This window comes from Canis lupus, chromosome 21 (assembly GCF_003254725.2).
Source record: "Canis lupus dingo isolate Sandy chromosome 21, ASM325472v2, whole genome shotgun sequence".
In the NCBI taxonomy this organism is placed as follows: Eukaryota; Metazoa; Chordata; class Mammalia; order Carnivora; family Canidae; genus Canis; species Canis lupus.
This window is the reverse complement of record NC_064263.1, coordinates 6,010,983-6,038,676: the sequence shown is the minus strand read 5'-3', so window position 1 is coordinate 6,038,676 and position 27,694 is coordinate 6,010,983. Positions and strand designations below refer to the sequence as shown.

At 36.5% G+C, this 27,694-nt stretch overlaps 1 protein-coding gene across 2 annotated transcripts in view; it reads right to left on the bottom strand.

Moving 5' to 3' along the window:
- The window catches only part of SESN3 (sestrin 3), a 71,506-nt gene extending 43,852 nt beyond the window's left edge, over positions 1-27,654 (bottom strand). Inside the window, exon 1 of one of the 2 annotated variants that reach the window (XM_025419237.3) lies at positions 27,511-27,654. In XM_025419237.3, the coding sequence (XP_025275022.1) occupies positions 27,511-27,588 (78 nt within the window). In that variant the 5' untranslated portion in view covers positions 27,589-27,654. Of the gene's footprint in view, positions 1-4,846; positions 5,167-27,510 lie in introns of those variants that run through there. The other variant, XM_049098816.1, reaches the window with a different exon arrangement.
- Positions 27,655-27,694: the final 40 nt, after the last annotated feature.

The following is a 27,694-nucleotide window of genomic DNA, read 5'->3' as shown; positions in this document are numbered from 1 at the left end:
TCAAGACCCTGAGTTCACGATTCTAGCAAAAAACCAAGAACCAGACACTTAACCAACTGTGCCACTAGGCACCCCAGGGAAACATACTTTTAACTCAAATTTCTATACTCAGCATCTACCACCTAGGTTGTAACAAAATCAAAAGGCCTTTAGGTTATTCTAATGGAACACAGATTGCCAAGACAGTTTCCAGATCTTTCAAAACACAATGATTAACAAAATGCAGATCACTTGCTTAGCTTAGAGGAATCAGGAAAAAAACATTAAATACAATTGATTTCTGGAGATTGACAAAATGTAAGCATTTTAACCACTTTACACACTAAGTAGTAAAAATAACAAGAAACTCATGCTAATTTACGTTGAGAAAGTGCCTTTCACACAGTCTTGCAGGAACACAACAGCTGAGCAAATTAAAGTGTGTTTGATTTTACATTGAATTATATTTAACTTCAATTGTAATGAAATTTAAAAGAAAAACAAGTTTTTGTTTAGTTTTGAAAAGGACTGGTATGTTTTAATTTTTGCCTGGAATAGAAAATCTGATCTGAATAATAAAATAATAAAAAAAAATCTGATAATGAATTCTCATTAACTTCATTTCTATGAAGTTAGATGGTGTCAACCTCTAAATCTATAAAGAAGAACTACCAAATTGTGCTTTAATGTACACAGGTAAATTTAAAATCTATTGTAATCAGAATTAAAATCATGAGTTGTTATGTTCATTTTTTTAATTAAAGATTTATTTATTTGAAAGAGAGAGAGCATGCACTAGTTGGGTGGGGTGGCAGGGGGAGGCAGAGGCAGGGGAGAATCTCAAGCAGACTCCCTAACCCTGAGAGATCAGGACTTGAGCTGAAACCGAGTCAGATGCTCAGCTGACTGAACCACCCAGGTGTCCCCGTTATGCTCATTTAAATGGATGGTTTACAAACTTTTTGGTATCAGGACCTCTATATCAAAAATTATTGACCCCAAAAGCTTTTATGTAAATAATATCAATAATTATCATTTAAGAAATTAAACCAAAGAACATTTTGAAGTATTATTCATTTAAAAGTAAAAACAGGGGCACCTGAGTGGCTCAGTCGGTTAAGCATCTGCCTTCAGCTCAGGTCATGATCTCAGGGTCCTGGGATCAAGCCCTAGGTCCTGCTTCCTGCTCAGCAGGGAGCCTGCTTCTCTCTCTCTCCCATGCTTGTCCTTTCTCACTAATAAATAAGTAATTTTTTTAAAGTAAAAGCAGAAGTAATAACCCATTACATGTGAACACAAATGAATTTTTTGAGACTATACACAGCAGCAAAAAATCACTGAGAAGGGGAGCGTTATTTTACATTGGTACAATATCTGGCTTAATTAAAAGGAACTGGAGTTTTATATTTGCTTCTGCATTCAAACTATTGCTGTTGTGGTGATTGTACAAATGAACAAAATTGGCCTCAAAAATTGAAAAGGAAGGTGTATTTTAATAGCCTTTTCACATAATTTTGCACATTCTTTGGTACTACAACTGGACAGATGGTAGCTTTTAAAAGTTTGTTGCAATGTGGAATCTGAAACCTTATCAATAAACTTCTTTCTCTGCTACATTAAAACCCATTGGCTTAGCTTTTACTTTGAATTGATCATCTACCCACATATGATTTTATAAAGTTAATCACTGGTCATTTAGAAAGTACTGCTTAGGGGCGCCTGGGTGGCTCAGTGGTTGAGTGTCTGCCTTTGGCTCAGGGCATGATCCTGGAATCCCAGGATCAAGTCCCACGTTGGGGTCACTGCATGGGGCCTGCTTCTCCCTCTGCCTGTGTCTTTGCCCCTCTCTCTCTGTGCGTGTCTCTCATGAATAAATAAATAAAATCTAAGAAAGAAAAGGAAGGAAGGAAGGAAAGAAAGAAAGAAAGAAAGAAAGAAAGAAAGAAAGAAAGAAAGAAAGAAAGAAAGAAAGGGAGGGAGGGAGGAAAGAAAGAAAAAAGAAAAGAAAAGAAAGGAAAGAAAGAAAGGAAAGAAAGAAAGGAAGAAAGGAAGGAAGGAAGGAAGGAAGGAAGGAAGGAAGGAAGGAAGGAAGGAAGAAGAAAGAAAGAAAGAAAGAAAGAAAGAAAGAAAGAAAGAAAGAAAGAAAGAAAGAAAGAAAGAAAGAAAAAATATTGGCTTCCGGGCAGCCCCAGTGGCCCAGTGGTTTAGCACTGCCTTCAGCCCGGGGTCTGATCCTGGAGACCCGGGATCGAGTCCCATGTCAGGCTCCCTGCACGGAGCCTGCTTCGCCCTCTGCCTCTCTCTCTCTCTCTCTCTCTCTCTGTGTCTCTCATGAATAAATAAATAAAATCTTAAAAAAAAAAAAAAAAAAGAAAGTATTGGCTTCCTGAGCTTTGCAGGGTTTTAAAATACTGACACACTTAATATAATATTGAAAATAAAATTTAATACCACCACGGATCCCATTAGAGGCATCTGTAAGTACTGAGAAGTGGTCAAGCTCATGATAAAGGATACCAGTTTTCCAAAATTCTTTTCTCAGGAAAGCTCAAATTTTATCATTGGCAATAAGTTCTGTCAGTTGTTTTCCTTAAAGTGGCAGGCTCATTTGGTTAATTTCTGTGAAAATGTCTGCCAGATGCCCAAGTCTGAATAACCACCAGTCATTCTCTCACGTAAAAATGTGTGCAAAAAAATGATGAGTTTGGCTCACAACTCAGTGACATGTCTGCTTTGCCTGGATATAACCACTATATACCTTGACATGCAGAAGAGCTTTGTGTATATTCTCTATTTTGAAAGACAGACTTAAAAGATAAGTAAGTATTCAATGGTTGAGATGTAATAAAATATATAATCTCTACTGTCCCATCAAGAATATTCTTCAGTGAAACTGACTTTTTTACTGTGAATACAGGGTGGTGAGGAAAGCAGTGGTTACCATTATAGTGTGATGCCACTGCTCTGATTTGTGCTAAGGCCTAAAGGTCCACAGACCACACTTTGGGAACCACTGATTGACATAAATGTTTCCAATACACTCTGGTCTCTCTTTTAATTGTGTATCCTTATAAATGGTTTCAGTCATTTGCAAAAAGATTGCCACATTTTACCTACATATTAAGACAAGTATTAAGAAGCTCTTAAGAACAATTATGTTTTGTTTTTCTCATTACTACATGGTCACAGAACTTTCATGGAAGTGTTCATTTTCTTATTTGTAAAATAAATAAATCTTCAGTCAATAAAGTACATAAAAATGACCAAGGGGATCCCTGGGTGGCGCAGCGGTTTAGCGCCTGCCTTTGGCCCAGGGCGCGGTCCTGGAGACCCGGGATCGAGTCCCACATCGGGCTCCTGGTGCATGGAGCCTGCTTCTCCCTCTGCCTGTGTCTCTGCCTCTCTCTTTCTCACTGTGTGCCTATCATAAATAAATAAAAATTAAAAAAAAATGACCAAGAAAATCCTGTAGGAGAAGCATAATTTAGGAGGGGTGCTACCCCTACCATATAGTAAAATACATTTCTATAAGTAAGAGTTCTGTTGACACATGAACAGATTCACAAACCAATGGGACATTCATAATTATGACTCAATATCCAGAAACAAACAAACAAAAAAACTGGTAATTAAACCACACACACACACCCCTTTTACATGTTACAAAAACATAAGCAAAATCAGATGACAAATACTTGAAATTTAACACCAACAACAGTTAATTCTCTAATTGTTTAAGGAGCTCCCAAAAATCAAGAGGAAAAAAACAAAGCCGAATTTTAAAAAGGACAAAGAACAGGCATTAAAAGAAGAAATTACTCATAAAAAGAGAAAAGCAAACATTTTATTTCATATATCAGACTGGCAAAAAGCCAAGTTAGGCAACATATTATTTACTGACAAGACGATAAGGGAACAGACACTCCCCAAAATTGTGGGAATGCAAAAATCCAACAACTCTCAGGGACAGGAATTTGACAATGTCTAGAAAAATTACATTTGCACTTATCCTTTGACCCAGCAATCTCAATTCTAATAATCTAACCATCGATCGAGTCATAGAAAAGGATGAGAAAAATATCAACGTGTCAAAAATAACTTGAACCCAAATCTAATCAAGATTTTAGTCCACACTTCAAATTAACAGGAAACAGAGGTTTAGATGCACAAATTAAAAGACAACATGAGAAAACATAGAAAACTATCCAGATGATGAAATATTCTATAGGACAACTGACCCAACTGGCTAAAGGCATGAAAAAACAACATGAACAACAAAAGAAGAGAGACTAATCTGAAGAGAGACTTCAAAGACAGCTTTGGTGGACCGAAGTCAGAAAAAGTCAAGTCTAAAAAGATGAAATGTTACGTGGTATCAGGCAATTGCCACTTTTGTTAGGTGTGATAGTCCCATCGTAGCTTTACAAGAATGCATTCATATATTTTAGAAATGCATGCCAATGTAGCAGAGGTAAGAGAAAATGGCTTTGAGATTTAACTGAAGTTACCTCAGCAACAATAACATCAGATTGATGAAGTAAAGTGGCAAAATCTTGCCAATATTGAATTTGGTGATGGCTTTCAGAGATTTGGTGTACTACTTTTTCCGCTTTTGTTATATAGCTTGATGTATTTTTTATGAAAATTTTCTTAATGGTGCCTAGCAATGCACCTGATGTGTAACAGACATTTAGTAAATGGCAATTATTAAAATAAAGTTTTGATAACTTCTAATACAATTTAAAGAAGAAAAACATGTCATGTATATTTAAACCTTACTAAGATTCAAATTAAACACTGATTTTTATAAAGAACTATTAATTCTTTCAAGAGATATTATCTTTTTAAAAGGTTGTTATTGGGGCACCTGGGTGGTACAGTCAGTTCAGCGTCTGCCTTCAGCTCAGGTCATGATCCCAGGGCCCAGAAATCAAGCCCTGTGTTGGGGAGTCTGCTTCTCCCTCTCCCTCTGCCTCTCCCCCTGCTTGTGCACTTTTTCTCTCTGTATCAAATAAATAAACAAAAATCGTTTAAAAATAAAATAAAATAAAATAAAAGGTTATTTAGAAGGTCTTGGGCCACATACTGGGAGTACAAAGACAAAGCAGAAGTGCTGACCTCAAGGACACATCAGGTAAATAAATACAGATGTACAATCACATTTCAACTTCTGGAAAAATGTTATGAAACCAACATTAGAAAATAAGTCATATTACAGATATATTATGTAATTTACAATATTTGTATAACAGAATGGTATTCATCTTAAATTAATCTGAAAACTTTTTCAATGTTCTACATTTTATATTCTGTATCAATGATCCAGTTGAGAAGACATACTAAATTCTAAAAACTTTTTTAAATTAAAAAATCAATTTTTTATAAGGATCCATATCGCTTTATAAGATTAAAAATCTTTATAATCTATTATTGTAAATGATTTTTCTAAGTCCTCCCAAAATGATGTATGGACTTGTTGTTCTCAGATATTTCTATAAGAAAAGTATTGTAGAGTTTTAGCTTCACCATTAAGGATTAGTAGGCCTATATATATTTGTGAGACTTCATTTTCCATAATTTATTTTTTTAGGGAGTTCATACAATCTGAACAGGTCTTCAAATACAGCTATTTCTTCACTAGAATGCTATTCCAAAAAATACATTTTTCTCTTCTAAAAGAAAAGTCATAGATCACCACTATGCCAAACATATGTACAACTATCCAAGTTTATGGGTTGGCTACTAGTTCAGGATGCTTCACTCAAATGGCTGGTTGGCGCTGGCTACTGGCAGGGGTGCCATGCCTCTCATCCACATGGGCTGCTTTTGCTTCCTCCAACTATGGCAACCAGGTTCTAAAAAAACCCCACAACCAACTGGGAAAGGTTGAAGCCACAGATACTCCCCATGAGTTTTTACTGATAGCTCTTCAAATCCTAATTTTACTTCTGAAAGCAAAGATTTGTAGTTTTCTTAGTTGCACCCCAGACCATCTTTGCTCCAAGATGAGTGTATTGGAGTGGGAACAACCCCATTCTTCCGGCACAATGAGGAGTGGTACCAACACCTAAAGACTAAGTTCACACAGATAAAGCACATTTCCAAACCAACAGAACTTGTCCAGTCACAGGTTTTAGAGGATTTAGAGACTAATCAAATGGTGATTTTATATTATGATCAAGAGCAGAAATGAACTTGGCAAAGTTAAGTCATTCTTACCCATCATGTAAATAAAGCTATTTTTAACCAGTTTGACTAGATGTGTGATTATTTAAGCAGCAGAATTTGGTTGGCAAATATTTGTAAATACTTTTAACATACCAAGCAGACGTCTGCATTTCAGACGTCAATCATTTTTTTTCGTATTTTTTAATGCTATTATTTGACTTCTTAGAGAAATAAACCAAAGTTTCAAATAAGGATGCTATATGGAACAGAGGCACTGATAAGCACTAAAATAATGCGTATTTCTATAGTGGCAAAACACAGAATACAGATTCGTAAGTCTTGAATGGCAATACTCTACAATGTTATAAGGCTATGGTATCCTCCACAAAAGCTAACAAAATTTTTTCCCCAGAAAGTGTTTTTTCTAATTTAGAGAACAAGATGATTATGTTTTTCTTATTACAAAAAGATAAACAAGTGTTTCAAAAATACACATTTCCCCAAAGAAAAAGAAAATAATACATTATAACAGTAATACTGTAGCCATCCAAGCAGCAGGTAAAATTTAATCTCTACAAGCCTCAATTTATTCTTTCATAGAGTGGAGATGGTATCTCTACTTTGTAAGATTGTTAGGAGAATCGAATGAGATAAGGTACGAAAAAAAGCCTACTACTGGGTCAGGAATATATTGGGCACAGAATGAAAAGCAGTCCTATATTCAAATTTTAGACAGAATTTCTGACAAGGGGACATCTGGGTGGCTCAGTGGTGGAGCATCTGCCTTCGGCTCAGGTTGTGATCCCAGGGTCCTGGGAGGGAGCCTGCTTCTCCCTCTGCCTATGTCTCTGACTCTTTCTCTGTGTCTCTTCATAAATAAATAAATAAAATCTTTAAAAAAAATTCTGACAAGACTTATTAATTTCCCTTCAGTCTGGATTATGTTTCCCTGAGACCTTCATGAAGAAATGAATTAATTTATTGTTAGTATATCCCCCCACACCCACTTTTTGAATTACAAAGCAGTGGAAATATGATGTGAAACTGGATGGAAAGCTTCACACCAAGTGAGGAGAGATGGAACTAGAACACTGGCACACTGAGGTACACAGCAGCTGTTGGAGGTACATGGGTATGTTAGGTCATACCCATGACCTAGGTAGCTTAGCTCAGACAGGTGCACTTTTCTGAATTTACCTTGTAAATTCAGATGAAATTGGACAAAGTAAATGCAAAATTCACCATTATGCTCAAGTCATTCCCTTACACAACAATTGGAACAAATTTGCCTAAGTGCTATAGCAGAACCGACAGCATGTTGCATTCTAATACTACATCACTTCACAGCTCTTATTAAGACAGAAAGTAAGACTAAATACATTTACCATTATTACCCCATTATATCAGACTTAAGATTCTTTAATCCATACAAGTTAAATTGTTTTATGTAAAAAATTTTAATTTGACAAAGTTCACAGGCAAGATGGAGAGAAATTTAAACATGGATAATCTGCTTTTAATTATGTCATATAGTTTACTACAAATAATACTCTATACATAAATACTTGTCTTCTCATATCAAAGATTTGGCCCTATTTAAAAAAGAAAAGAAAACAGAGTTAGTTTAGGCAATTTGTAATTAGATTTGCATTATTTGTAAACCAGATTCATAGAAAAAGATAATTTTATCAAGAAAATTGAGATGCCTTGATTATCATTAGAGTAAAAACATAGGATCTGAACCTCAGATAATAATAATTTCTTGGGTAATACTTCTAAAGTATGTTTGTGAAACAGTAGTGACAAGCCTGCAAATTTTAAAGTTGTAATCAAGTAAAGCAGCAAAATTTCTGTCAGCCAAAAGACATCCTATATTAACTTACTTGGACCGCCTGGGTGGCTCAGTGGTTGAACAACTGCCGTCAGCCCAGGGCATGATCCCGGGGTCCTGGGATCGAGTCCCACTTCGGGCTCCCTGCATGGAGCCTGCTTCTCCCTTTACCTGTGTCTCTACCTCTCTTTCTGTGTCTCTTGTGAATGGATAAATAAAATATTAAAAAAAATATATATATATAACTTACAGAAACATTAGTCTTTAGAAATGAAGACCAGTGGACCGTTCCCTCTAGGCTAGGTGGAATAAAATCCAGGGTTTCCATTATTCTGTTTCAAAGACTCTTAAAAGAGGAAAACCAAAACTATCGCTTTTCTTGGTAGGAACTATGTCTAGCAAACCTCAGTCAAGAAATGCAAATGTATTTAACTACACTGGAATTTACAGACTTAGAAAGGAAATGAAATAAAGCCATCAGGGCACTTAGATGAAAACTTGGCTATTAGTAACAAAAACACTGAGTTGGTTCATTTCTATATGCTTTTCTGTTATCTTTGAATACCGAGAATCTCTATCTAGGATGAGGGAAAGTAAATACAGGAAGATCGTTGAGGGTATGGTTGATACAGTTTTAAGCACGCTACCTGGGGTATCTGATAACCTCATCCATGAAATGCGGATAACACCTACATCAAAGGTTGTATGGTGCAAAGCCTAAAATTGAGGCTCCATATTATAGGCTGCCTTGACATTTGATAAAATAAGGAGGATCTCAATTAGCCTAACTACAAATTCCCATCCTCCTATTGTTCATGTAGATAAGGTCCCCAGGCCAAACAACCCTCCTTACCATATGTATCAGGTACATTCCTGCTTGTCCCCGAGAAGGTGGTTTCAGTTCCACACTGAGTAATTCCTTGGAATTATTCAAACAAGCCAATCATAGATTCCCACAGGCACCCCAGGGCATCTCAACCTCTTCATGTGACAAAGCCTCCCTCCCACAACCATTGTTGCTCACTCCTGAATGCAACCTCCATGTGGCCCTGAGTGGTGTGCAGTGTTTTCTTGCCCTGGGCTGTGAGTATATGTAACAAGTTGCTGATCTCATCTGTCCAATGCTGGGTGTTGTGTGTCTGGCCATCCCCATGACCCAGAGTTGGGGATCTCTTCCTCACCATGGGGTAAATAAGAAGCTATTAAAACAGGTAATGAGAATAATTATATGAGTAAATACCTGTAAACTTCATAAAACAGTGCCATATTATCGACTACATATCTGCTATTATTAGAATTAGCTAATAGTGAGTTCACCGATCACAATGTAACAAGTCAAAATGTTTAAACGTTATCTAACAAGTTAAAGGAAAGATTTATACAGTAGACTGGATTTACAAAGCTACTAATTGGCTCACAGTGGTCCCTTAATTAAATATCTTGCTCAACAAATGACCCAGACAATTAAAAATGGAAAACAGAATTGGAAAATATAGCCACTTAACTGAGAAACACTCATCATCACAGTAATTGGTTATAGATACTCTTTAATGAGTAGATCATTTTTAAGAATTAAAATTTAGATTGAAAAAATTATTAAAAATATAGTCACCAAGACCACATCATTCTACCTTGAAAATAACAAAGGCATTTAATACTTAGTCTTTTCCACACACTGTATTTAGATGATCAACACTGTATTCATGCCTTCACAACTGTTAAAGTAACAATTGATAAGTATCTATAAAAAGCCAAAATATTATGTTTTTCATTTTTATCTCCTTTCACATTTATTTTAAAAATACATTTCTCTCCAACCACACAGTAAGCTCTTTAAAACCTAGGGCATATTATATGTGTGTATGTGTGTATATATTCATTCTTACAAAAATGCTGGAATGTATATATTAAGTACTTGCAAATTAAATTATTTCAGAGGTGCCTGAGTGGCTCAGTTGGTTAAGTGTCTGGCTCTTGACTTCAGCTCGGGTCAGGATCTCATGGTCCTGAGAGGGAGCCCTGAGTCGGGCTCCTGCTCAGCAGGGAGTGTGCTTGAGAGTCTCTCTCTCCCTCTGCCCTTGCCCCTGCTGGCACGCATGTACACATTTTCTCTCTCAAATAAATACATAAATCTTTAAAAAATAAATTATTTCATAAAATAACCATCTTTCCCTATCTTCAGATCCTAATAAGTAACAATTCTAGATTAATATATAGTGTTCAAATTAAATATTTGATAAATTCTTGGAATTTATACAAGTCTATCTACCATGTGGTATTAAGATAGAATACAATGGCAGCTATCTTTTGAATTCAAAATCAAAGAGAAAAAAACTAATTTTCTGTTTAAATATTAGCAAGTATATCAGGTTCCTAAAGAGAAATCCTGGCATGATGGATATGATAACAGAGAGGAAATTGCTATCCAAACAGCTACAATACCTCCATTCATTTCCAGATTGCATTCATCAATGTCTACACATTTGAGTCCTTATTAACCACCTACACACCCATTATTATTCCCTTGGCAATTTACCCACAGCTACTATGGATATCTATTAAATCTATGACCTTCTGTTTTTGTCTCAATTGGGCCTTTAATTTACCATCTCATTTTGGATTTGCTCTCTACACTTAAATTATTTGTTCTACTTATTATTTCAAAACAGTACTAGCTCTTCAAATTTTTATGAAACACACATTTATTGTGAAAATAAACAACAGACAATGAAAGAAAGTAAATAATAAAAATAATTTCCAGTAATCCCATCACCCAGGAATTGATATTACTAATTTTGGAGTCCATGCTTCTTCTTCTTCTTCTTTTTAATGAATTAATTTATTTGAGAGAGAGAGAGAGAGAGAGAGCATGCAGGTATGGGGGGAGAAGAGGGACAGAGAGAGAGGGAGAGAATCTGAAGAAGACTCCCCACTCAGTTCAGAGCCCAACCTGGGGCTCAAACCTAGGACCCTGAGATCATGCCCTGAATTGAAATCAAGAGTCAGACACCCAACCAACTGAGCCACTCAAGTGCCCCTGAAGCCCACCCTTCTATATCTCTTTACCTTTTTAAAAATGAAAATGAAAACTTCATATCCTCTGGGGGAAAAAAACAAACAAACCTAGGCTTTCCACTCAATAACCTATTATAGACATGAGTTTACTTCACTACATAGATCTAATCCCAAGAGCTGTCCAATATGCCACTGCATTTATGCCACATATTTGTTTAATCAATTCCCTCATTAAGAGTAACCTCAGACTATTACCCATTTGCTGATGATACATTAAGGTAAGAGATGATTCAACTGGAAATAAACCCTATACTGAGACAAGGCTTAGTCGAGAAGGAAATAAATATAGAAAAGACAAAAGATTACAAATGATAATGTGGTCTTGTTCTTTAGCCCTGGCTCAACAGCACTCTCGCTGACCTTTACTGATAGCTTGGTGGCCCAACACTGAGAAGCTCTTCAGTGGGTGTGAATACAAGGAGGAACAAGGCAGGCAGGCAGGTTGCCAGTAGAGTCTCTTTAACAGAAATTATCTGTAGACTCAAAATTATAGGAAGCAGTTGGGGGAAAAAAATAGGCATGAAGTGTTGCTTTTATTTTTAATCTTGTCATTGCTTCCAGTGTTCCCCCAGAGAATTCTATTTAAATATAATCAAGAATGACCCATAATTTAGTATTTTTATTCTTTATGAGAATAAAATTACAACTAGAGCCAGGCAACCCATTTTTTTTTCCTCAGGCAGAGGCCCCAATCCTAAACTTACATCTGAGCTGCTCAAGTTTTCCATTAATGTGACGATGATAATTATCACTCATTAACTAAAGGAAAGAACTGTTGTATAGTAGCATTGTGAAATGTTCGGATAAAAAGTGCTATGTAAAAAAAAAAAAAAAGTATGTTATGCTAGCTTAATCAGACATGCAATAACTGACAGGAAATATTCTCATACCTTACTTTTGCTGCACTGCTATTTTAGACCATGAAAATGCCTTTCTAAATTTCCTTTTTTATGAGTCTCAAAGTCAAAAGCTGACTGCCCATTGCCATGGAGACAGTTCTATTTAAGGTACTATATTAGTCCTTTCCTCACAGAAGGATAGAAAAGTGGTCAATAGAAAAGCATCACTCTCCATGGGTTAGAATTAAGTAATTTACATATGTTTCTAGAGCAGCAAACACATAAATGGGAATTTGGGAGTGGGGGCAATTGAATGCAGTTCGTTATTTTTCCTGAGAAAGATCAACACAGATTAGATTTTACCACCAAGCTAAAGACGATAAGAGAAAAATTCCCTTTTCCTCAAAATTATATGCAACCAAATAAGAAAATAAAATTATTTCTATTTACTATCCTAGAAGAACTGCCACTAGCCGAGACAATCTGTCTTTCAAAGAGCAACCATTTTATTCTTTGGATTTATAAAGAGCCCACATATCACAGACATCCCTTAAGTTTCCTTTGTGTTAATTTTCAGACCTCCTGATTTGGCTTTCTGACATCCCATTTGTACCTGAAGAGTAAGCTACTAGTTTACAGGTAAAAGGGAATATCCATAATTTACACACATGTTTAAATTTGTCTAAGAGACTGGAAACAAAACAAAAACACCCAATCTTTCAATCCTAAACCTGTAATTAGGACAAATATTATCACTTCTCCTTCTGTTTAAGAAAAAAAAATGTCCAAGGTAATCTTCTCCTTGAAACCTTAAAACATCAATCTTCTGTGAAATAAAAATAATATAAGATGGTGAGGCCCACCAAAGTCTATCAATGTTGGTGCTGAAACACTATTTTTATGTAAACAATCAATTCCCAAAGATATTTTCATTTAATTTCAGTCATAAGGGGGCATCTGGGTGGCTCAGTAGTTGAGCATCTGCTTTTGGCTCAGGTCGTGATCCCAGGGTCCTAGGATCGAGTCCCACATAGGGCTCCCCACATGGAGCCTGCTTCTCCCTCTGCCTATGTCTCTGCCTCTCTCTCTCTCTCTGTGACTATCATAAAAAAAATAAATAAATAAAATAAAATAAAATAAAAATAAAGAAATAAAACCCAACTCTTTTTTTTTCCCCTTAAGCTGAAGTTCAGAATCCAGCAGCAATAAAATAAGACATTATATTTCTTAAGGTGAGAGCATCTTGTACTAGATGGTCTCAAATCTCTATCTTTTTAAACAGGCAAAGAAATATTTCTGATTCTAGAGCTGGTACTACCTTTATTATCTATAAAAAATAGGGATTTTGTATTGATTCAATTTGAAACAATTTCCTCTTTTTACTATATTTCTCAAACAATTGATAATGCATATTGGAAATAAAATGGACACACTATTTTGATTTGTAGAAACATCTGGTTAATAACTGTAGACCTGTGGTACTAGATCCTTAGGAGTGCATCAGGATCACCTGGAGGGGTTGTTAAAATACAGATGAGCAGGCCTCACCTCCAAAATTTCTGATTCAGCAGCGCTGGGTTGGGGCCCCAAACAGCGCATTTTTAACAAACTCCCAGGCGATGCTAATGTTGCTGGTTTCAGGATCACACTTCAAGAACCACTGCCCTAGGCATTAAACAAACTTATTAACTTATAGAATTGTTATTCTTTTAGTATATCATTTTAATCTTTCCCAAAGGAACCATTTTAAATAAAACAATAGCTTCAGTCTCAGGGGTGGAGCTGGGGGAGGACAGTCAATCTTAGCAATTTGAAAAGGATATTGATTCTATCATAACCAAGTTAATTCCTAAAACTTGCTATCCAGTGGTTAGGGAGCTGTTTGGGTTACACTGACATTCAGGAAAACAAACCATCACCAAGAAAAAATGGCTGTGTCTCCTGTGGATTCAACTGGCCTTGAAGAGCAACTATCCACTACAAACTTGTGCAGATGAACTTAGTATTTGAATGTAAATTTTTCTTAGAAATGACTATAAACCAATTATGCATTACCTATGTTCCAGAAAAGGTATGTATCAAGTTTCTGAGTCCAATCTAGCTTCCCATTGACTTACATTTTCATTTTAGAAATCCTTTATCTTGAATTGATCTACAGCTGACAGCACACTGCATTTTAGTTTTCAAGTGCTCTACAGCTCTGTCAAATAGTTAATTATCCATAAACACTAAAATGCATGAAAATGACTATAAAGATAGAATAAAAGGAAACAGCCTTTTAAAATAACAATATACTCCTGTATTTTATAGTCATGAAATGCATACCTGTCACCGACAAAGTGATGGGCAAGTTAGAAGTGCCAGTGGACAATCTACTTCATTCTCATGACATCGGAATACCTTGCATAAATGGTAACACTGTGGTTTATTAAAAGCTAAATTGCTAAATGCCCAGTCATGACAGGTTCAAATTTTAGTGACACCCTAAAACAAAAGACATAACACCTGGTAGCACATTGACAGTAGGATTCTGAGTTTCTTACTCAGTTTTTTAAAAATTCCACGGTTTCTATAAATAACTGAAGTTAAATGGAGTTATCATCAAGGTACTCATTAATGATCAATTCTTTCCATTTGCCATTTTGACAAACATGTTCTCTTCAATAGCTTAATAAAGACCATTAGTAAATGAAACAAATGAAAAACACATAGATGTACTTACCTTTGAAAGCTTACCATCAATTAAAAGTATTTTCCATTAATAGCTGCTTTTACATCATAGGATTTGTTTTTTAAAACCAAGTGCATCAACCCTAAAATTTATGTGAAACCACAAAAGATCCTGAACAGCCAAAGCAATCTTGAGGAAAAGAGCAAAGATCACACTCCCTGATTTCATATATTATAAAGCTATAGTAATCAAAATAATATAGTATTGGGATAAAAACAGATACATAGATCAATGGAACAGAATAGAGAGCCCAGAAATAAACCCAAGAATATATGGTCAACTAATTTATGACAAAGTAGGCAGGAGCATACAATGGGGAAGAACAAGCCCTTCATGAATCGGTGCTGGGAAAACTGGAAAGCCATATACAAAAGGATGAAATTGGACCACTATCTTAACCCATACACTAAAATTGACTCAAAATGGATTAAAGACTTGAATGTAAAACCAGAAGCCATGAAACTCCTGGAAGAAAACAACGGTTGGTAAGCTCCTTGACATCATTCTTGGTGGAGTTTTGTTTTTTGTTTTGATCTGACTCCAAAAGCAAAGGCAACAAGAACAAAAATAAACAAGTGGGACCAAATCAAACTAAATAGCTTCTGCCCAGCAAAGGAAACCATCAACAAAATAAAAAGGCAACCTTCTGAATGGGAGAAAATATTTGCAAACCATATATCTGAGAAGGGGTTAATATTGAAATATGTAAAGAACTCATACAATAACAAAAACCCTAAATAATCCAATTTAAAAGAATGAGCAAAGGATCTAAATAGACATTTTCCCAAAGACACCCAGATGGCCATGAAAAGATGGCACATGAAAAGATGCTCAACATCACTCATCATCAGGGAAATGCAAATCAAAACCACAATCGGATATCACCTTGCACCTGTCAGAATGGCTATATCAAAAGGACAAGTAATAACAAGTGTCATTGAGGATATGAAGAAAAGGGAACCCTTGTATATGCTGGTGGGAATGTAAATTGATACAGCTACTATGGAGGACAGTATGGAGACTGCTCAAAAAATTAAAAGTAGAACTACCATATGATCCAGCAATCCCACTTCTGGGTATTTCTCATCAGAGACCAAAAAGACTGATATAAAAAGATATATGCACCTCTATGTTCACTACAGCATTATTTACAACAGCCAAGAGAAGGGCACAACCTAAATGCCCATTGATGGATGAATGTACAAAGAAGATGTGGTATATATACACAATAGGATACCACTCAGCCATGAAAAAGAATGAAAACTTGTCATTTGCAACAAGGATAGCCCTTGAGGGTATTACGCTATGTGAAATACATCAGATAGAGAAAAACAAATACTGGATGGTTTCACTTACCTCTGGAAATTTAAAAAAATAAACACACAAAATCAAACTCATAGATACAGGAATAGATTGGTGGAGAGGGAAGATACTTAGGGGAAGAAGGTGGAAGGGTGGGCAAAACTGGTGAAGGGGATCAAGAGGTCCAAATTTTCAGCTTTCAAATAAACTAGTGGGGATGTAATATAAAGCATGGTGACTATAGTGAATAATATAGCAAAATTAAAAGTTGCTAAGAAAATAAATCTTAAAAGTGCTCATCACAAGAAAAAAATGTCATAACCTTGTATGACAGGTTATTAGACTTGTTGTGGTTATTGTTTTGCAACGTATAGAACTGTCTAATCATTATGCTGTACACCTGAAACTAATATAATGTATGTTGATTATACTTAAAAAACAAAACAAAACCAAGAGCATCAGATTTTATATTTACTTCATAAATATAAGAGTAAGATAAGCCTAATCATCCATATCATTATTTGTGTTATGTACATTTAATTCCCCCATATATAATCATAACAATATGCAATCATAACAAGAGTTGGTCAAAAGAACTCCCTACCAGATCTAGTATGAAGCACACGATATTAAAATGCATAGCTGTCAGTCTTCACTTCAATGTAAATTCTGATTGAATGAATAGGGTCTGAATCTTGCACTTTGTATGGGCTGTGTCATTCATTGCTCTGGATATCATTAGATCTCGACCATGGAGGACATCACTATACTGATACTTGTACAAATGTGCTAACATGGTAAATGGTGCTATTTTACATTCACTGACTAAATACTTGGTGTGAAATGTTTAAATCTCATCATCTTAAAAAGTATCCTGAATAATTAATGATTTTCCATTTTTAAATCATTGACAGACACCACTTCCGCTCACCATAGGAGGAGTTTGCTTCCACTGAATTACCCTCCCCTTACACACACTGCCCATACCAACATTCATACATTTCCGCATTCGGGTACCACCCTTGTCAGCTCTGGAGTACGTGTTTGTTTTCCTTACCATATGACACAGTTCTTGAGTGTCACTATGTTAATGTTAATGGAAGAAAGTAGTTAGGACTTTAATAGAATAAGACAATGAGTTCAACACTTTAAAATTTACTATAGAAAAAGTACTATGCTTGTTGCATTGCCTATCTGTAGTCAAATGAAATGTCTATAGAACTATCATATAGTCTCCTCACTCAAGACCTCAAAGATAATATGAATGACAGAGCTCTGAAATCCTAACATAAGGACTCTGATCAGCACACAAAATATTCAGACTCTTGAGTAACTAGTTTTGCATTATGGTGTATCAATCCAAACCATTTATATAAATTAGGTTTTGCAAAATTCTCAAAATGGAATTGTCATTAAAATGTAAGGCTATGTGATACATAATGTTTCTAAAATCAAACAAGGTGTGACAAGGTATTACTTCAAAAGAAGTAAAAACAGCACTCTGTGTTTATAAGTGTTTAATGACCTGACAAATGCGCTTTCAGGTATATTTAGTATCTACAGAGTTTTTAAAAAGTTTTACTTTAGATCCATCCAAATTATGTTATCTATCCAGGGACTAAATAGGTCATTCTAATTAGATGTTTTTACAAATGCATTATTAGTAGTCGGCTTTTGATTAATTTTGTACACCAATGAAAGTATAGTTAGCATGATATAGAAATGTATTTTTTAATGGGTACTGTTACTATCTATCTATGTTAGTAATGAGCAGATACAATTCAGAAAGATCACCTAATCTAGGCCTCTGATGCCAAATTCCTTGTACTATCATCTACATCAGGAGGTCAGCATTTGAGGTCTCCTGAATGAATAAATGAATGAATGACAGATATTCATATGGTATGTGAGTGGCTTACAAATGTTAACAGCCTTTATATTTCTTGTCTGTTTAAGAGTATGAAGGCCGGGGCACTTGGTGGCTCAGTTGGGTAAGGGTCTGCCTTCAGCTCAGGTCATGATCTCAGGGTCCTGGGATAGAGCCCCACATCAGGCTTCCTGCTCAGTGGGGAGCCTGCTTCTCCCTCTGCCTGTTACTCTGCCTACTTGTGCTTGTGCCCTCTCCCTGTCAAATAAATAAAATCTTTAAAAAAAAAAAAAAAAAGAGTATGAAGACCACGAAAGGGTAGTAACGTTGTGATAAAGAATAAGCATAAAATGGCAATGTATATATTTTTAGCAAACGAGAATTGTTTCTACATTGTTTGTCTAAACATATATTTTTCCTCATTTTTTTGAAAGATTTTTATTTACTTATTCATGAGAGAAAGAGAGAGAGGCAGAGACACAGGCAGAGGGAGAAGCAGGCTCCATGCAGGAAGCCCGATGTGGGACTCGATCGCGATCCCGGGTCTCCAGGATCACACCCTGGGCTGAAGGCGGCGCTAAACCACTGGGCCACCCGGGTTGCCCATTTTTCCTCATTTTTAAGGGCACTAAATACGAAGTAGGTCTCTTGCATAAATGAACACCTATGAATTCATGCTAATCTCAGGTGTTCAACAATGTGTGTTGCCTAAATAATATTAAAACCTAGGCCTTGTGGTTATCTTAATAGCTACCTGATATAAAACGATAGCTTACAAGATTATTAACTATATAGGTAATATTCCATTAAAAAATAAAACTATAACACAGACAGATATTCTGCACCCTACCTGGGAAGTCACCAATTTCAACTAATATATTATACAAAAAGGTTTATATAAAAGAATCTTAATATTACTTGGGGTTTAGGGCTGAGGTGCCTTTAGTGAACCACATCTTCCCACAAACTCCTCTCCTCAACATAAACCCTTTGTAAACTGGAAACTCCTCTGTAAACCTTCTGTAGACAGTGCATACAAAATGTAGATGGGGGAGGCCAGTTGCAGGACACCATTCCCAGGGGATTTGTGTTTCCCTTTAGTATCATTTTCACCTTACTGTAGAGAGCCAAAATGAATGGTGGAAATGAGCATTCATGTTATTTCTTATCTTCACGAATAACTGTTTCCTACTGCAAAATATTACTAAAAACTGAGAACATTTCTTAGAAGTCCTTATTCAAGAAACAAAACACTTAAATTCAAAATGTTACCAGACAATGTCTTCTGTCAGATATGTTGGCAGTATTGAATAAATCCACATTACTGAACTAATGAATGACTGGTTGGCAAAAAGAAATAGGATAAAGTGCTGGAAAATTAGGAAAAAAAAAACACATCCTGGGATTAGGAAGAATGATCGCATAATTAACAACAGACATAGATAAAAGAGCTAATTAGATAGGTCAAAACTGTCAATGAGAACCTCAATTTGTTTCTCAATTGATTTAATCATTTAAAGAAATTTGCATTTCTAATGTAAAAATAAAGTAGTAGAAAATATCTGAATTTGAAATCTCTTATTAATCTCTTGAGTAATCAAGTCCTATTAAGTTTCATTAATTTCATATTTTGTAAAAGTTGTTCTCATATAGAAAACACGGAATGTAAGAAAATGCAGTGTTTATATCTGTATAAAGAGCCAGGCTTTGGAGTTAGACCTGGTTTCAAATCCTGAATCTGCCACCTCTTGGTACTATGACCTTAATCAAGTAACTAAAGCTCTCTGAACTCTAATTGCTTCATCCATAAAATGTGAGTAACAATCCTTTATAGGTTCATTGTGATGATTAAATATGATACATATGCAGGGTTTAAATATTTAGCAGTCTATGGTACAGAGGTGGTATTCAAAAGAAACTAGTATCATTATTGACGTTATAAAATGCACTTCAAAACTAAGAGTTACGATCTCAGATAATTACAATAATCTTCCATGAAATCCAGCTTTAGTTAGCCTTGAGGTTAATTTCAGCCTTCTCAATATTCAATCTATAACTGGTAAGAGAGATTTCATTTCTTCAAGTGACTAGTTTCATCTTTGCAATAGAGGATGTAAAAATAAAATGTTTTAGAAATGAGAATATGTACCTCCATTACAAGCAGCTGTTAATTAATAGAAAAAAATAAGTCTCACTCCAATGTATATACTTTAAGAAATCTCTGGTGCAAGAAATAATACGGCCCTAAATCAGCCATTTTTATACTTGGTCATACTTATTCATATATGCTATGTTCAGTACATTCTTCACAAAATGAAAGGCAAAATGCCTGTTACTCCTTATTAGAAGCTTTGAGCAAGAAAAGGCAAACTTATTCCAACCCACCATTAAATATCCCATAATACTCATGTGTCCCTCAGGGGGGCAGTCAATATCTTAACCCATGGACCATTAAGTGACTCACTTCTGGGTGGATCTAAAAAAGTAAAAGCTAACTAAGGGGCAGTCTAGGCCCAGGAATAGTTCTCTGGTTCAGTTACCAAGGGAGTGCCTGCTGGCCACCGGGATCACAGCTGGCTTGGGAGATTTCCAAAATAAAGGACTTGGGGGAAGTAGAAGAAGGAAAGCCTTAGCCAAAATAATATGTGAAAGAACTTTAGGAGGTGGCCTACAGAGAATCTTCGAAGTTTGAAGGTCTGTCCTTAGTACTCCCAAACTGCCATCCCTTACAGAACATTAGCACATTCCAGGAGGTACAACATGCATCCATAGCAAAGCAGTGGCCATTTCGCATTTCAGAGAAGGACCAATAGCTAAGGCCTGTGTCTTGACCCTCTTAGTGAACTGACATTCTTCCTCCCTACTAGAACTTCCTCCAAAAAGTAGGATTTTTCACTGAAACATTCCCATGGCCACAAAGATGATAAAAATCATCTTTGCCACTGAACTTCTCAAAGTGGTTGTTCTAGAGAACAAAATATGACCGTAAAGGCATATCAGACAAATATCAAACATGTTTTGGAAAATGAGAGTAGTTCTCATTATATCAGATTACATTCTACCCAATATAAGTATACTGCCAATATCTATGAGTGATAGATTTTTAAATCAGAATTCTAATTTTGCTAAAAATAAACTATTAACCAGATCCCAAATAAGAGATTTGGGATAACTAGATTTCCCCTAGTAGGGGAAAGATAGATGTAAATAATTGTTAATTATAATTTAACATGCTAAGTGTGAAAACTGCAGTATATTTTTGGGCAGAACAGAAGTCCTGAGGAGACAAAAAGGACAAGAGTTTAAAGATTAGGAAATGCTTTTGAGATGTCACAAGTCTTGAAGAAGATTTTTCAAAGACAAATAGGATTTCTACATTTTTACTGTAACTTTAGATGGTATAGGATATATACTTTTAAATAGTTTATACCACACATACTTACACATTTAAGGCTGTGTGGGACGCATCACTAAACATTTTGACTTTGCCATATATTTACCTTTATATGGTGAATCCCACCTCCTCCCCCATCCCTGCCCTGACCACAGTGATATCTTAGGGACAGTCTAGAAACTGGTAGTCATTTATAGGTCTCACTAGATCTAATCAAATAAATAGATCCTTATCCCCATGCCTTCAGGAACTGCAGGTAGTTGTTGTGTGTCATAGCTTGTATGGACAGGGTAACTACATCCCCTCCACATAAAATATAAAAAACCCTGTCTTTGAGGATTGCAGAATCTAGGGACTCCCACATTCAGAGCGATCCTAATTCCTCTCTACAGTGGTGCTTTTCTTTATTCTAACAATGCTTGTTATCAGCAGTCTACGTTGATACTTCTCTGATTCTTTCTGGTCTCCTCTTCTTCTGTTGCTTCTCCCACATGTCTCAGCTTTCAAGAAAAAAGGCTCACCTGGCTACTTTTTTGTGTGATCCTCACACAAAATAGAGTTGTCTGGCTTGGCCTTATCTACATTTTCTGTCAGTGGTATTTAGCCTTTTATATTCCACATGGACTCCTGGGAATTATATTTACATGTACCGTACATTTACATGAACTCTGGCTTAGCTATTTTCAATGGTCTTAGAACTCCCTCACGCTCTTAAATTTAAAATTATGGAGGAACCAGAAGACCTTTTGTTTGCATACGGGCTATAACTCAATATTTACTGTATTAGGAATTAAAACTGAGAAAATGTTAAATTACTTAAAATAATAAATCCATTCCATGTTAACAGAAGGCAAATATTTTTATGAAAATAACTTTATTTTCCAAAACAAAAAAAAGTGAGCAGTGACATTTAGGTTTTTGCAAATCTCTTTAGTGTTTGTTTAACAGAAGACAGCTGAATTTCATATCTGATTCTGTATTCAATCTGTTGTGATGTTTTGACTGAATTATGTAAGGAAAATCTGGCCTCATACACATAAGAAGTTGGGAAATGAAAGAGTTAATTGTGAATATTCTTTGATAGCACACCAAAAGTCCACAAGTAGAGCTTCCTAATGGTTAGTTACAATGTGAATCTGAAACCCTATCAGGAAACTTAACTTTCTATACCCTATTATATTAAAATCTATTATCTAGCATGCACTTTCAATGGATCTTTTATTGAGGTCTGATTTTGATAAATGTTTGCTAAAAAATGAGACAAGAAACCCTGAAAATTGAAGAACCACTGACAACTATCGTTGCTAGTAAGAGAAAGAATGGTCAGATGGAGAGTTTTGGGAATCTAAAGCTGGATGTGAGGCTATTCCCTGGCAGCTTCAGTACTGCAGGGGACTCTTAGAATATCATTTTATTATAAAGGCAATTCTAAGAATTAAATGAACTTTTTTACTAGTTGTATAACAGAGATCAAGGCGCTTAAAATTTTGTTTGTAAGAATCAACTGAGACAATGTGAAGGCACTCTAAAAATTGTAAAAGTCTAGACAAACTTAAGTCATAACCCAATACTTTCAAAAAGGATAGATGGGATAGAGATAGGGAGAAAAGATTAAGACACTTTTACTCCTAAAACTTTTCTCCTAAATTACAATTATTAATTCTTTGCCCAACTTCTATTAAGTATAATCAATTCTGACTCTTAGTCTTTTCAAACTAAATACTAATTTCCTTCATCTGCTAAAGTGTCAAAAAGACAGTTTCATTTTATTTAATTATTGGGAAAAAATGAAAGCAATGTACTAGATTACTATGTAAGAGGGGGAGGAATAGGTATAAGTAGAAATATGCAAATCAAAAATCAGTATGTTGATTATTCTAACCAAAGCATAATATCTTTACCTCTCATTTACAGCCAATAACTAAAAAGGGCAGAAGACTAACCAAATTACTCAATATGTATTGGAATATATTGCTACAACTCACAAAGAACTAAGGTATTCTGGGAAAATAAACAGGTTTACGTTTTCTTTACATTTGTAGTTATACTTTATGGTTTACAAAGGAGTTTAACTCACATTACCTCTCTAGATGTATGCAGCAACCTCTAAGTCAAATAGAATTTATCTACATTTTACAGAGAAAACTAGGCTTCAAAGAAAGTAACTAATTTGCTCCAAATTAAAAGACCTACTAGAGACCTGTAAAAGACCTATCAGAGACCATGGGCACACCTGGTGGCTTCCAGCATCACTACATTAGCAGTTACGTTTTAGCAGTTTACTTATTTGGTGGTAGGAAAGTGGGAGTCACAGCATAATCTTTTTGACAAATGAAATTTTAATTGCACCCAAACTATGCAACATATAAATATACATAACAATGATTTCTAATGTGTTTTGGCTACAAAGTAACAATTTCTGTTAATAAGCTTGTCAACAAGTAAAAATATAACAGTAGAAATGTAACTTGAGTAGATATGTGGGGGAAGGATTTTTTTTTTTTGAAGGTCAAAGCCTTCATAATCAAAATCAATGACTATCTCTCTTACCATTATCCTATTAACCAAAAAGTTCAAATACATATACTAAGGTAGCAGAACAAGTTTTTAATTCAAGACCTGTGCTATTCATAATCTTATAATAAAAGATAACTTTTAAAACAATTTGTTAAAATTTGGCAAAACATTTTTAGGTAGCTGTATTTTTAAGTTATAACTTAAGAACAACTTTAAATGTACTTAAAAATACAATCCAACTCTTGCATTTTGAACACTAAAACATTTTAGGGCTCCCTCTGCATAATGGTTTGCTATCATAAATTCACTGCTTGGTCTCTGCCTAGTTCACTTAAATAAGTGAAAAACTGGCTTTGACAATCAAAAAGATATATATAAGAAACCTGATTAACGAAGCATATAGCTACAATATCAGTCAAAGCCACCACCTTCCATTGGTCGAAACTTATAAAATTGCAATTGGCAATTTCAATTATAAAAATGAGGCTCATTTAATATTTCCCATTTTATACTCGCAGTCTTTTCACTTAAAAACCCATCAAAAGTTGCCAAAATAAGTGATTATATAAACAAAGTGGAAAGATGCAATAACCAACAAAGATCTATCACTAGAACTACCTAAACACATTAAGAATTTTTAAGTGTTAAATGTCCTAACTTACAGTGCAGTTTTATTCACTTCAGTAGCACTGGCTTCTCCATATTCAAAGAACATTGCAATATGCCCCCTTTTATTCATCAGGAGATGAGCACTGACAGTTACCTACCTTTCTTAATGCAGTTTGGTACTCCACTTTGAAATTTACCTAGTTGTCCCTGGAATTTCTTCAAGTAAAATGTATCTTAATTCAAAACTCATTCACTTTTCCAAAGTAAGTGAAAACATTTCCTCTTTTATTAAAAACTTTATTGACTTACTTCATTGATAACAGAATAAGTTAGACCTACCAGGAGTTACATATGTGAGGATAGTTTTTGTTTGCTGGTTCATTTGTTTCCCCATATGGGAAATATATTCCTTTTCTAACCTAGGATACCAAACTAGGGAAATTCAATATTTTAAGAAATCTTTCTATTTTAGAAGACGCTGAATCAAAATTGCAAAGGCCCTTCTAATAATAAATGTGACTCTCATATAATATATAACTCAATTTTCAGACATTGGGCTAAACCAAGCTATTCTATTTGGAGATGAAGCCAGTTCCTTTTGAAGTTCCCCCCAAATTCAACACACTGCAACAAATTAAGCTACTTAAAGAAAAAGGTTCCCTACTGCATAAAAGGTGATTCTTTCCCCCATCATTAATGAGGATTGTTACAGCAAAGAGTAATTCACACTGAGTGTGCATGAGTTTCATTCTTCATTATGAACTACACTGAACTAAAATTCAAAATGCTATGACTCACTTGGTTATTACTGAACACTTTATTAAGAGGAAAATATAAGATAAATTCAAAGAATCACATTTTCAGAGTTGGAGATGAATTTCCAAGTTATATACTTTCTATCAAAAATAAACCACCTTTATTAGAAATAAATTCTTACATGCTCTTTTTAGAATGATGAATTTAAAATGCTAAACACTTGATATCTTTTAAGAGAACTTAAGAAGAGCAGCCTTTAAAAGCTACAAATGTGACCAAGTCATGTCAGAACTGGCTCAAACAATCCCATTTCCATCTAAAGTTATTTCATGCTACTGCATGAATCAATATTAAACATCTTGGAGTCACTAAAAACTGGTATATTGGCAAAGATACATAGCAATCACAAAATATGAAAATGGTGAATGTCCATTTCCCATACACCTTTTTCTTTTAAGAATGACTAGAAGTGAGGATGTTCTTTCTAGGTAAATAGAAATAGTTTCATAAGAGCTAAGAGAAAGCTACAAAGAACGCCAGCAAAATGTGATGGATCCATAGCCATGATTCTCTTTAAAGAAAAACTAGATTTTGTGAAGCCTAATATCACCTCCAAACATTTCATTAGCCTACCAAATTGACAGAGTCTTTAAAAAAAAAGAAGCCAAAGTCAATAGTTCTTTTGTTTCTTATTCAGTAAACCAAAACAACCCCTCCCCCCGCCAAAAAAAACCCTCCCTAGCTGTTATTTTAACCAGGCTTGAGTTTAATCAAACGTGTCTCAAGCAACATCTTTTTTTCATCTTAAAGACATAACTTACCACGTTTGAAGTTAGGAAGTAATAATTATTGTGTGTGTGTGTGTGTATGTGTATATATATATATATATATTTAAAGCTCGGTTTGGATGACATCTGACCCTGAAGTGAAAGAGTTAACATTCAACTAAGCAGATCTGTGCTTCTGATCCATTACATTTCTCACAAGCTGCCCTACAATGAGCTGAGCAAGTATCAACTGTAATTTGATCCGAGTTTATGGAAAAAAATAACTGCAGATACTCAACATGCACATTTAATAAAAATCGGTTTCAAGAGAAACATGTCCAATAAACACAATTTAAGGCATATTTAACTGTTCGATTAACTTCAAATCTGCAATTCCTTTGCTTTCTTCACGCTCTCAAATAAAATAGTGGGGGGGAATAGCAGCAGCCCTACTGCAGGGAAAAGAGGCTTGAAAAACAACTTTGATTGGCACTTGGCCTGACCCACAGAGGAAGAAAAACAGTTTTTGGACAAAGAGCGCAAATATTTGAGCTTGCTTACTTACATGCTTTCTTTCTACTTTTAATATATAAAGAACAATTCCAATAGAACTGTATTTAGAGAAATTGACTAAAAACGGTACCGTATTCATCTCAGTCTTTCAGTCCCGATGCATTTGCACAGCTCAGCAATTTTAATTCATTGGTACTGGACAAACAGGGGCATCTCAACGACTGCTTCCACTTAATGAAATGTAAAAATCGAGTTTGGGGGGGAAAAAAACTGATCATAGCATTACCAAGCGGAGGCTGTTCAAGTCTGATGAAAAAGCTTTTCTCTGTCTAAAGCGACCTCTTTTCCTTCCCCTCCCCCACCCCTTAACGGAGTGATTAAGCCAAGTAAGCTAAAGAATCCTGGAGTAAACTTTCCATCCGTCAGTCTGGGAAGCAGTACGCTGACTGCACCTCTGATTTCTCTGGATCTACACGGGCGGGGGAGGGGGAGCACTAAGGAGTGATAACCCTCGACCACCTCAAGTCTCCAGGACCCCGAGCCCCAGCAGCATGTAAGGTCCATCAGCATTTCCCACGGGCATAAAGTTCAAGCTGCTTCCCCAGCTCCTTCCAAGACTGCACTACAGACACAGGACTGCCGTCAGAGGAAGGCAAACGGGCGTTCAGGGCGAGCGCAGGGAAGGCAGAGGCGACCGAATGACGCCCCCCCGCCCCCGCCGAGGGTTGGCCGCCTCCGAGAGGGAGCCAGGCTCCTGCAGATCCGAGCAGCGCAGGCTGTTCGGGCTGCACACCGACCTCCATCCGCGGCTCCGGGAGGAGGATCGCGCCGGTGCCGGCCGCCCGCCCGCCCTCCCTCCGCGCGGAGGCCAGGCCGGGGGTGGCAGGGCGCGGAGGGGAGCCCAGAAACAGACTCCTGGCTGCAAAAAAGAAATGCGGAAAAAAAAATCCCCAAGCCCTCGGGACCAGCATCTGTCCCCGCGGAGACAGGAAGGCAGCAGTGCCCACCTCCACCCCCGCCCACGCCCCCTTTCCCGGTGTCGCGTGGGCAGGGCGCCCGGGGTCCCCTCCAGCCTCGCCCCGCGCGCGCCCGGGGGCCGAGCCGCCCGAGCCCCGCCGGCCGGCAGCGCCGCTGCGGGCTGCACCCCCGGCCGAGCGCGTACCTTCCGCAGCACTTTCCGGCAGTTGGTACAGAGCAGGTAGTTGGCGGCGGCCGACGGGCTGCCGCCGCCCCGGTGCATGGTGGCTGCGGGCGCCGAGGGCCGAGGCGGACGGCGGGGCCGGGGCCGGGGCCGGGGCCGGGGCCGGGCTCACTGCGGCCGCCCGCGCCGCTGCGGGTCCGGACGG